General features: G+C 42.6%; 1 protein-coding gene across 3 annotated transcripts in view; it reads left to right on the top strand.

Annotated features, from left to right (window-relative positions):
* The window catches only part of LOC141252203 (uncharacterized), a 98,494-nt gene extending 86,169 nt beyond the window's left edge, over positions 1-12,325 (top strand). For all 3 annotated transcript variants that reach the window (XM_073670480.1, XM_073670481.1, XM_073670482.1), the window contains 2 exons: positions 9,838-10,068; positions 12,107-12,325. In XM_073670480.1, the coding sequence (XP_073526581.1) occupies positions 9,838-10,068; positions 12,107-12,164 (289 nt within the window). In that variant the 3' untranslated portion in view covers positions 12,165-12,325. The remainder of the gene's footprint in view (positions 1-9,837; positions 10,069-12,106) is intronic.
* Positions 12,326-12,951: the final 626 nt, after the last annotated feature.

Genomic DNA, 12,951 nt, shown 5'->3' with positions numbered 1-12,951 from the left:
CTGCTGCTTTCCACAGTGAATTACCAGAAAGATCTGCACCAAAATTACGCAGTGCAAATTTGCTGTTGTGGACTTCCTTGCAGATTCTTGCTAATTTGCTCTGATTTTCTATGGAAATTCTCCACAACAAATCTGCTACATTTGAACAGATCCTCAGGCCTCATTCAGACATCTGTAGTTTTCTGGTATGCTGAAAAAACAACAACAAAAAAAAATGAATTGATTTTTATCAAAGGGATGAATCAGAATTTTACCAATGCTTGTTACTATATGCAAAAAAAATATCACATATCACTGTTATGACGCAGTGATGGTTTAGTTACATGACCTGTGTCTGCACTGTCACTTGCTGGAAGTTGTAGTCTCCCTCACCACGTGCTGCAGAGCTATTACGACACAGTGATGGTTTACGTAAATGACCTGTGAAGGCACTGTCACTTGCTGGGAGTTATAGTCTCTCTCACTGCATACTGCAGAGCTGTTATAATGCAGTGATGGTTTAGTTACACGACTGGTGCACTTGACAGTGATGATAGTTCATATCATCAGAACAAGGATATTATGATTAAAAAAATTGTTGAAAGGGGTTATGATGGTTATGACAAAAATTCAATAATTAATACTACTGAGGAAATTGGTATGAGGATGAGGGATGAACTGAGAAGGAAGAAGGTGAGGAATAAAATTAATAAATGTTCTTTTATTTCAACTTATGATATCTGACGTGCCCAGGGGATGGGGATGACTCGGTACCCGGGCCTTTACTTGGTTTGGGGATGTCGCGGTGGTTGGCTCCCGGGCCCTTACCCTGGGGTCACTCTTGAAAAAGGGGATTGGAACTTGGATAGAAATAAAAATAAAATAAATAGTTTGTGACGCCACCTGTGGTACCTGGTAAGGATTACCAGCGCTGCTGCAGACCTCTGGGAGGTGATGGGATGGCAGCTGGGATGCTTCTGCTCCCCACAGGCGGAGCAGGCCCCCGGGGCAGTGTGGAGTTTGATGGTGGTGATGCTGGGACCTGTAGTGCAGGCGGAATGGCGCAGCAGGAGTAACGGACAGAGACAGGCGATTCGCTTCAATACCTTTACTGTTGCGGATGTCAGGTACGGTCCAGGGTATTCAGTAGGGTGGGTGCACTTCAGGACTTCTCCCCGGTGAGCGGGTATAAGGCCTCCTGGTCCGTGTCTGCCTCTCTGTATGCTCCTGGCCAGACTGCAACTGGGCCTAGCTTATGTGTCATGCTGTTCCTTCACCTGTCGCTTGGTAGTAGGACCTTCTGCTGGCAACCACTATCCCTGGTAACGTTGGGGCCTTCGTGGTTACTGATCCTGTTAAGGGTTTAGCTTCAGGTCGGCCAGGGACTTGTTGTCCTCCTAGTATGCCAGTGATCTCTACTCGGTATAAAGGACTCTGTAGGCGCAGACCCGGTGTCCGGTTTGTATATTCGGGGTGAGCCTATGATGCTCCTCTGCCCCTTCAACTCCTCTCTCCTCTCCTCCTCGCCATCTGCCACACTCTGGGCCCTCAATACGGCAGCAGAAGTGCTGCGTCTTCACTGCTCTCAGTGGCATCACACTCTAAACTAAACTGGCTGGCTCCAGCCTCCATATATATATCCCTAACAGGCTCCCTCTGGTGGTATGAGGTGGAAGGGTGGAGGTGTTTGTATGTAATGAGGGCCTCTTGTGCAGAAGTCCATCCATGCACCCTTTTGGGTCCTGTGGTACCTGTGAACAGCAGGGTGCCACATATCCACTCCTCATTAATTAGGAATTCAATTAGGAAATATTGGGGTCTATTACAGCATAATCCAAAGTTTGGAGGATTGTTCAGGGAATCACTTAGGTTTATTTTTCTCAAGGGTAAAACTATTCTTAATAGTCTTGTAAGAGCTGACTTTAGGACACCTAAATTGTCTAAACAAATTTTCTTGCCGACACAGAGAAAGGGCACGTTTGTCTGTATGAATTCTCAGAATTGTAATGCTATTATTAGGGGGGACTACGTGTCCCATCCAACTTTAGACACAAAGATTTCAATACTGGGCTTTTTTTTACCTGTAATACATCTAATGTGGTTTTATTTTCTCAAGTGCCCCGTGGGATGGGGTTTGTAGGTCTGACATACAGATGAACATCGGTCAGCTTTTAAATTGTATGGAGAAAGAATGAAGAATCCCCAAAAAAATGGATAGAAGGTGGATGAAATAAGAAAGAAAAAAGACGTGGGGGATAAAAAGTTCAGTGAGGCCACTGTTGCAAGACATTTTTGGGAATGTAGACATGGGGTTTCTGATCTCAAATGGATGGTGTTGGAGGGAATTAATATGGAAGATAGTAGGAGGATTAAAAATAAATTGTTACAGAAGAGGTGTATTGAATTTTTTTTCTTAGGGACCTTGACGCCGAAGGGAATGAATAAAAAATGTAGTTTCAGCATTTTTTCAATAAAAACTCATGTATCGAATGTATATGTATAATATGAGAATATCAAATAGGGTTTGTGGCAGTTCGGCTCACGTGGTTGCACATAGAGGTAGACACAAGAACAATGTCTCTTTAAATCTTCTGTGGTTTATTAAGGGAACTGCATAAACCACGGCAACATTAGCAAAAGAAACGCGACCTTCTCGGCTTTTCACAATGCACCAAATGTTTTCTATAGGTGAAAGGTCTGGACTTCAGTTGATCACTTCATCACTGGAGCTCTTCTTCTGACAAGCTATGCTGTGGTGTTGGATGTCGTATGTGGTTTAGCATTGTCTTGCTGAAATATGCAAGTGCTTCCCAGAAATAGACATTGTCTGGATGGAAATGTTGTTCTAAAACTTCTCTATATAATGCTCAGCATGGATAGTGCATTTCAAGATGAGTAAGCTGCCAAAGCAATTGGCACTAATGCAACCCCATACCATCAGAGATACAGGCTTTTGAAGTGTGCATTGGTAGCAATCTGAATAGTCCCTCTCCTCTTAGGTCCGCAGGATCTGGCATCCTTGGTTTACATAGTTACATAGGTTGAAAAAAGACCTAGGTCCATCAAGTTCAATCTTCATCCACTAATTGTAGATTTTGTCACCAATTTAACTATAACCCACAATGTTATGTGTATCGAGGAAATCATCCAGACCTTTTTTAAAAGCTGTTAGAGTCTGCCATTACTACCTCTTGTGGTCGGCATTCCACATTCTGACTGCTCTGGCTGTAAAGAACCCTTTCCTATTTAGCTGCTGGAATCGCCTTTCTTCCATCCGTAATGAGTGCCCCCTGGTCCTTAGTGTGTGGTCTTTGGAAAGAATAAGTCATGTGTCAGTACCACATATGTATTTATACATGTAAATAAGATCTCCTCTGAGATCTTTTTTCTAAGCTAAACAAGCCCAACTTGTAATAATCTAGTTGTCCACCTTTGAACTGACTAAGTTCTAAATATCCTTTTTAAAATGTGGAGCCCAAAACTGGATCCCATATTCTAGATGTGACCTCACAGGTGATTTAAAACGGGGTAACAATACGTTGGAATCGCGGGATTTTATTTCTCTTTTTATACAGTCTAAAATCTTTTTGCTTTTGCGGCTGCTGCTTGACATTGAGTACTGCTGCTCAGCTTACTTGTAACCAGAATACCCAAGTCCTTCTCCTGTTCTGTAGTGCCGAGTATACTCCCATTTAATGTATATGCAGCAATAGGATTACTCCACCCTAGGTGCATTACTCTACCTTTCCATAAAGAAGTCCAAATTTTGATTAATCTGATCACAGAACAGTTTTCCATTTCACCTCGGTCCATTTTAAATGAGCTTTCGACCATAGTAGACTACAGTTTTTCTGGATTGTGTTGCTATATGGCTTCTTGTTAAAGCTTCATCTTACATTTGTGGATTGCACAGTGAACTGTGTTCACAGACAATGATTTAGGTAAGTATTCTTGAGCCCATGCCCATTCCTGTTTTTAATGCAGCGCAGTCTGAGGGCCTGTAGATCACGAGCCTTCAATATTGATCAGGATCTCTGAATTTTTTGAAAATATGTACTGCAACAGGTTAGATATTCAAAGTCTTTGCAATTTTGTTCCACAATTTTTAGACACAGTAGTTGATTGTTCCTGGGTAGAAAGAAGTGGAGGAAAAAGGGAAAGAGAGCGCTACCTGAGAGTAAGTAGAGACTAGAAATTTTAAAAGAATATAAAATCTTTTATGCTCACCTGAGCAAGTTGTGCTGATAGGCACAACTCTATTTGAGGAATTTGTCTGTTATTAGGGTTCTCAGACCACGGTTTGCAGCTCTTCCATAGACGGTGGGGGTATATTTGTCCTACCCGACAGACAGCCACCACGTGAACAAATTGAGACAAATGGATTCTGGAGGCGCTCCCGTGAAAGAAAGAGTAACCAAAAAATTGTTGAATCTTTCAAATGTGGTGCAATCACATGGAGGATATTCCACCAGGGATTAATATTTGTAGGTTTATTAAAAAAATCATAAAACCGTGAATACACATAAGGGACATGGATGTACAAAAAAGGGAAGGGAGAAGGGAGTCTTTAAAAAGGATCACACAACGCATTTCTGCTCATAGAGCCTTCATCAGGTGTGTTCCCTGGTGGAATATCCTCCATGTGATTGCACCACATTTGGAAGATTGAACAATTTTTTGGTTACTCTTTCTTTCACGGGAGCGCCTGCGGAATCCATTTGTCTCAATTTAGACACAGTAGTTGACAGATTGGGGATGCGTAACGATCGCAGTTCGTCAATGCAAGTGCCTATTTCACCTGGACTGTGCATCAGCTGACATGTATTGTGGTTCGGAGACCCGCCAGCTCTCTGCAGCGCAATACACATTGTCTGCGTGTACATCACAGGCTTATGGCAGTGATGTCATTCCCGCCCGCAGAGGGCACACCAAAATTAGCTGCTGGTTTAGTCGCCAGCTATAGCAGAGGACGCCGCATGTCATGTGAGTGAAGGAAGTTAAGAAGAAATTATTTGTTTCTTTTTAAAATGTGTAGTAGAAGAACAGAAGGTATTATAAATGGAAGGGGCCCTGGATGAAGGACATTATTATAGGACAGGGCCCAAAATGGGGGACATTATTACTGGACGCGGCCCAGGATGGTGGACATTATTAAATAAAGGGCGAACTGCGACGGGCCTCCAGGGTTGCTGAGCGTAGATGGAAAAGGTCCCACTCCCATGAGCACTTCATCGCATTCAAACAGTCCCTCACTTCAAGTCCACACTCACTGCAGCAAAACAAACATACTTCACATCTCTCATATCCTCCCTGTCTCACAACCCCAAACAACTATTCAACACCTTCAATTCTCTCCTCCGTCCCTCAGTGCCTCCTCCTTCTCCTCTTATTTCAGCCAAAGACTTTGCCTCATTCTTCAAGCAGAAGATTGACACCATCAGACAAAGCTTTTGCCTAAAGCCCCCACAGCCCCTCCCCACACATACTCAACCCTCTTCCTCCAAAACCACCTTCTCCACCATTTCTGAAGATCAACTTTCCTCCTTACTCTCCAAATCACACCTCATCGCCTGTAAACTTGACCCAATCCCGTCCCACCTCATCCCAAACCTTACCACTATCTTCATCCCAGCCCTAGGCCACCTCTTCAACCTGTCACTAACAACTGGTGTCTTCCCCTCATGCTTCAAACATGCCTCAATCACACCCATCCTCAAAAAGCCCTCCCTTGACCCATCCTCTGTGTCTAGCTATCGCCCCATATCACTTCTCCCCTATGCCTCAAAACTACTGGAACAACATGTCCATTCTGAACTGTCCTCCCACCTCTCCTCCTGCTCCCTCTTTGATGCCTACAATCTGGTTTCCGACTGCACCATTCTACTGAAACTGCACTGACTAAAGTCACCAACGACCTACTAACCGCCAAATCTAAGCGACACTACTCTGTCCTCCTCCTCCTAGACCTGTCATCTGCCTTTGACACAGTGGACTATTCCCTCTTACTACAGACTCTCTCATCTATCGGCATCACAGACTTGGCCCTATCCTGGATCTCCTCATACCTAACAGACCGGACATTCAGTGTCTCCCACTCACACACCACCTCCTCATCTCGCCCCCTATCTGTCGGTGTCCCCCAAGGTTCAGTTCTAGGACCGCTGCTCTTCTACATCTACACCTTTGGCCGGGGACAGCTCATAGAGTCTCACGGCTTTCTTTATCACCTCTATGCTGATGACACACAGATCTACCTCTCTGGACCCGATATCACCTCCTTACTAACCAAAATCCCACAATGTCTGTCTGCTATTTCATCCTTCTTCTCTGCCAGATTTCTAAAACTTAACATGGACAAAACAGAATTCATCATCTTTCCGCCATCTCATTCAACCCCCCCAACTGACCTATCTATCAACGTCAATGGCTGCCCACTCTCCCCAGTCCCTCAAGCTCGCTGCCTTGGGGTAACCCTGGACTCTGAACTCTCCTTCAAACCACATATCCAAGCCCTTTCCACTTCCTGCCGACTCCAACTCAAAAATATCTCCCGGATCCGCACATTCCTCAACCATGAATCTGCAAAAACACTAGTGCACGCACTCATCATCTTCCGCCTTGACTACTGCCACCTCCTGCTCTGTGGCCTCCCCTCTAACACTCTCGCACCCCTCCAATCTATCCTAAACTCTGCTGCTCGACTAATCCACCTGTCCCCCCGCTATTCCCCGGCCTCTCCTCTCTGTCAGTCTCTTCACTGGCTACCCATTGCTCAGAGACTCCAGTTCAAAACCCTAACCATGACATACAAAGCCATTCACAACCTGTCTCCTCCATATATCTCTGACCTAGTCTCCCGTTACATACCCGCACGCAACCTCCGCACCTCACAAGATCTCCTTCTCTACTCCCCTCTTATCTCCTCCTCCCACAATCGCATACAAGATTTCTCCCGTGCTTCCCCCTACTCTGGAACTCTCTACCACAACGTATCAGACTCTCGCCTACCGTGGAAACCTTCAAAAGGAACCTGAAGACCCATCTCTTCCGACAAGCCTACAACCTGCAGTAACCACCGCTCCACCATACCGCTGCACGACCAGCTCTACCCTCACCTAATGTATCCTTACCCATTCCTTGTAGATTGTGAGCCCTCGCGGGCAGGGTCCTCGCTCCTCCTGTACCAGTCGCTGTCACATTGTGTTTAAGATTATTGTAATTGTTCTTGTATTATACCCCTTTTTCACATGTAAAGCGCCATGGAATAAATGGCGCTATAATAATAAATAATAATAATAATAAATAATAATAAAGGGGCCAGGATGGAGGACATTATTATAGGAAGGTGCCTAGGATGAGGGACATTATTATAGGAAGAGGCCTAGGATGGGGGATCTTATCAAATAAAGGGTTCAGGATGGAGGACATTATTACTGGAAGGAGCCCAGGATATGGGACATTATTGCTGGAAGGGGCCCAGGATGGAGGACATTGTTATATGATGGGGCCAAGGATGGAGGACATTATTTAATAATGTGGCCAGGATGGAGGACATTATTATAGGAAGGGCACAGGATGAGTGAGATGACATACCAGGAAGGGACCCAGGATGGAGACCAGGATGCAGGACATTATTAAAGAGGCCAAGATGGACGACCTTATTATAGAAAGGGGTCCAGGGTGGGGACATTATTAAATAAATAGACCAGGATGGAGAACATTATTATAGGAAGTGGTCCAGGATGTAGGACATTATTATAGTAAGGGGCCCAGGATGGAGGAAATTATTACAGGAAGGGGCCCAGAGTTAGCTACATAATTACAACAGGAAGGTGCCTGGGATGTGGGTCATTATTAAATCAAGGGGCCAGGATAGGAGACATTATTATTGGTTGGGAACATTATTGTAGGAAGCGGCACAGGATGGGGGACATTATTAAATAAAGGGCTCAAGACTGGGGACAGTCTTAAATAAAGGGCTCAAGATGGGGGACATTATAACACGAAGGCGCCCAGGATGGGCATATTATACCAGGAAGGGGCCCAGAATCTGGGACATTATTTAATAAAGGGGCCCAGAATGGTGGATATTAATACATGAATGGGCCAAATAAAAGTGCCAGGATTGGAAACATTATTGCAGGAAGGCTCCTGGATGGGCATATTATTATATGAGGGCGATCACCTATGTCTTTATGGCATCTAGAATTCTACAAGGGCTTATACATCTGACCAACATGCAGTTTGGGGCCCAGGTCCAAATTTTGCATCAGGGCCCATCAAACTCTAGTTACACCACTGCCTCTGATCATCTTTGCTTCATTTTATACACAGTTATGTCACTTTGTTAAAAAGTGACCCTCCAGCTGTTTTTCATTAAAACCACTTACTTATCCAGCTTTTTGTCTGCCCTTGACTTTTTTGAAATGTGTTGCTGCCATCAATTTCTAAATAAGTAAATTTTGTCACATGAAATGGAAAAATGTCTACCTTTCAGCTTCTGATATGTGTTTTATGTTCTATTTTGAATAAAATATGGCAATAAGAGATTTCCAGATCCAGGGCCGGCATCACCACCCGGCGCACCCGGGCAAGTGCCGAGGCCCTGGACAGCGGGGGGCCCACTCATCTTGATTGGCTGCTATGTGAGCGCTGGCACTGCAGAGCCTCCCGCGGCGTCCTGGGTTACCGCCGGCCGGCAGATCCTCTTCTGGACAGTGTGGGGCCCGCACTCACCTTGGTTGCTATGTGAGCGCTCCCGCCGCGTCCTGGGTTACCGCCGGCCGAGCCGCTGATGTATCCTTAGCCTCCCGCCACAGCGCATGCACCGGCAGCGCAGACATCCAGTCAGATGATGGCACCATCTATTCTCAACTGTCTACAGCGCATGCGCTGCCTTCAGCCTGGTTCCCTCCTCCGAGATCGAGCTCCTCAGTATTCAAGCACCAGCCAGCAAACACCGACCGCCGGTAACTTTATCTGACTGCATTTCTTATGTAATATCTTTCTATATATAGATACTGTGACAGTCACATGCATCATCATGTATTTATATATAGAAAGACATAGATATATTATATATAGTCAGCATAGCACTGTCTGCAGTCTGTCTGCAGCATCTTACAGGAAATCCTGGCCTAACCTTCTGACTGTGTAGAATGGCAGAGAAGGAAGTGGCAGGCAGGGGCAGGGATGATGGTGACTGTCTTCTCCGCTATAGGAGGGCTATACTGTAATGGTATGTGACCCTTTCTCCTGGCACTGTCTGACCACCTGGTGCCCATCTCTCCACTATGTGGGGTCACTGGGTGAGTTACTGCCATGGCTCCTGTCAGGACTATGTGGGGCCCATTATTCTGCATGGAGGACAATGTGGGGCCCATTATTCTGTATGGAGGACTATGTGGGGCCCATTATTCTGTATGGAGGACTATACTGTCCGATCTCCACAGTGAGCTCCGTGGATTCGTCGGTTTCTGAGCTATTGTATAATTTAGATATCACTCATGTAATGTAAGAAGTGAAATCTTTGGCATTGTACTATATATATACACATTTCTCTGCGGTATCTGTGCATCATGAATCGTGGTATGTGTTAAAGGGGCCCACTGAGACTCTTTCGCCCGGGGCCCACGAAAACCTGGAGTCGGCCCTGTCCAGATCATTGAATTCCTGTTTTCTTTACATTTTACTCAGCATCCCAACTTTTTTGGAATTGGTATTGTACTTCCATTTTTCCACTATTAGAAAATACGTACGATGTAATAGGCTGAAGGTCTTTATTAGAGTAAGTTGGAATATGTGTAGTTAAGAAAATCTGAAAAAAATGCATTTTGTATTTTTTCTTTCTTGCTATAGACCCTATATACCTGTGTTACCACGTCGGCCATTTGCTCCAAAAAATGTTGCAGACATAAATCTTGGAGATCTGGTAAAATTTTCACGTCCAGGTGGAAAAATAAGTAAAGGCACAATAATTTACAAGGGGCACCTGCCAGGAAGAGAGGACGTATATGTCGGTGTTGAACTGGAAGGAGATGAGCTTGGGAAACATGATGGCATTTTTCAGGGAACTAGATATTTCCTTTGGTAAGAGAATTTTGCAATCTTTGTATCAACAGAAATCTGTCTTTATAACTGTATTTTCATAAAGTCTTGAACTGCTTTTACTTTTCTAGAGGAGTTGTGGACAGGAAGAAAAAGACAAAAATTCAAAAGAAAGTAGAAATCTGCACTATAGGGGCAGATTACCATTCTTATTTGCCTACATAGTGCTATATTTTGTAAGTCTAATGGAATTCTTAGCTAAAGGTTTACAAAATGGTAACACAAGGTATACCCACTCAGTGTCAGACTGGGGTTCCCTGGGCTCTCCAGAGAATCAGTTTTCTTGAGGTTCACCATACATATGCATATCCACTTTTATTTGTGTCAATAACATTGTTATCATTGCTTACACCACATCGAATGTATTATTACATACTAGTGGGTTATTTGTAAATCAAGCTATAAGAAATAGATCGCCTTGACAAATGATTGGCAGCAAAATCAGCTTTAATGTCTTCTACTGAACTTTTATGTTCCATTATTGTATTAGAACCTTGGTCTACCAGAGGATCCTATGATTCTCTTGTGTGTTAACATCCTAGATTATCTGCCGAGTTAAGATTTTATTTTTTGTAGGTAGATATCATGGTTAGATTCTATCTGTCTGTCTATAGAAAGATATATATAGAAAAAAATAGTAGAGACAGCACTCCAAAATAGATGGTTTATTAGCTCAAAAATAGCTGTGGCCACAGCTCTTGCTGAGCTAATAAACCATCTATTTTGGAGTGCTGTCTCTACTATTTTTTCTATATACAAGAAGGTTTGGTATTTACCTGGAGGACGGGCACCCAGCCATTCATATTTTGTTTGCTTGTGCTGCTTTTTTTCTAGAAAGATCTATCCATCTATCTATCTATCTATCTATCTATCTATCTATCTATCTATCTATCTATCTATCTATCTATCTATCTATCTATCTATAATATGCAATCATCAGCCCCCCACACCAGACTCCAAGGAGTGCAATGTTAAATTTAGCTTACTTTAGAAGTCATTCAGGTACTTATATCATGAGATTGCATTATATTAAGCCAACAAGTATATTGATAACTAAAAAAACACTTGTCAAATGTCTTTTTGGTTAATGTGCTATTGCAATTGTTATTAATGTCTGTGTAGAAGGGAAGTGCCCTAAAATGTACATATATATTTCCATATACATCTCTCTCTATATGTACATTTTGGGGCACTTCCTTTCTACAATTAGTTACTGTTAGATGGAAGGGCTGCTTATTGGATGAAACGTAGGTGGAAAATATATTTCTAGGTAATTGTGGGTTGAATGTGTCGTATTGTTGTGATATTACTGTATTACTGTTGTTGCATCAATATATGTGCATATATATATTTATAGTCACCAGCTTGGGTATAAATATATATGTATGTAATAGACAGTAGACTTGTGTGTGTGTAATAAATATTCTTTATTAGTATTCAGTTTTGTCTCAGTTAGTATATAGTATAAAGAACAGATAACGTTAAGGCATAACTTAGTGGATATTAATGATTAATAGTCAAATTTGATGGTAATAGTTAATATCGGACCTCAATATAGCTGTAGGAGAGTTCCCCCATTAATAACTTTTATATATTTTTTGGAGGAAAACTCGTCCTTTATCAGTTTGCTCCAGACTATGATTGAGATGAAAAAACAGCCCAGTAAAACTAGTCTAGTTACAGAATTTTTTACATAGGTTTAAGACAAATCCACTAAGACAACAATCACATGGGCATATACAGTACATTATAAGTAACAGGGATGTTGGCATTGAATTTATATGCAGACATATTTTGCTAGGATTTGCTCAACATTAGGCCATTCCCCAATGACTTCTGTTTAGAAACCTCTATTTATGAACAGTTGCTATTTGGCAAAGTTTCATCATGGCTGAGAAAGGAAAGTCATTATAGCCAGTGTTGTTACCTAAATATACACATTCTCAAATTATCATTGCCTTTCGAAATGTAATCTGTTAATAGCAGCTAAATGTTTCTTTTTTTTTTATTTTATCAACAGCAAACCAAATAAAGGAGTATTTGTAAATTTCAGCAAAGTTATCATGGCCTGGAATTAAATTATGGAAAAACCTATTACATGTTCAAAATACCTGGATGAGAAATGTGGAAATTCTATGAGGTTATCTATTTTGATTTGCAATGTTCTGTATTTAGATTAAGGCCTGATTGTTAAAACCCATGTCTGCGTTCTGTTGTAGTATCTCCAAATTTTAACTAAGCCCTATTTTATAAACATTTCTAATTGTGAAGGGTGTTAAGGCGTTTTTTTTTCTTAACTTTTGTTGTGCATAATAAAACCAACCCATATTACACAGATATATGGCACTAGAACATCTAGCATCCAAACTAATACATGACATGATATACAGTATAAATAGGTGATATATACAGTCCACTCTCAGTACAATTACTTTTAGATGCTTTGGTGGTGCTCAGCATTAAAGAGGTTGTCCACTACCCTAACTCCGTTACTGGTTTTGCTTAAAGATAATGCCTCTAAAGATCCCCATATACATTTTCAGCCAAGTTTCATGTTGTTTTATTCCTTTCTACTTCACTTCCTGGACCCTAGCACAGCCTTCATGTCCTCATCAGAATCCTCTGCTCCCTTCTGACTACATGCCCGATTATTACTTGTGCTGTGCTGCAAGCCAGAAGTTATCACACACCCTGTAACTCTGCCAAAAACCCTCCCACTTATCCCCCCGCTTCACAGACAGCCTCAGCACCATCTCTTTTACAGGGCACTGTTACAGGGAATAGAAGTAATGCACAAAGCCCTGACCTTATAATAAAGATTATCCCCTACTCCTCCTCATCGACGGATGGATGGAAAGATGGGAT

The sequence above is a fragment of the Phyllobates terribilis genome, unplaced genomic scaffold, assembly GCF_046119375.1.
Source record: "Phyllobates terribilis strain yellow unplaced genomic scaffold, ASM4611937v1 Scaffold_2__4_contigs__length_985480577, whole genome shotgun sequence".
Classification (NCBI taxonomy): domain Eukaryota; kingdom Metazoa; phylum Chordata; class Amphibia; order Anura; family Dendrobatidae; genus Phyllobates; species Phyllobates terribilis.
Note: the sequence above shows the minus strand (reverse complement) of the source record. Positions and strands in the feature narration are given on the sequence as shown.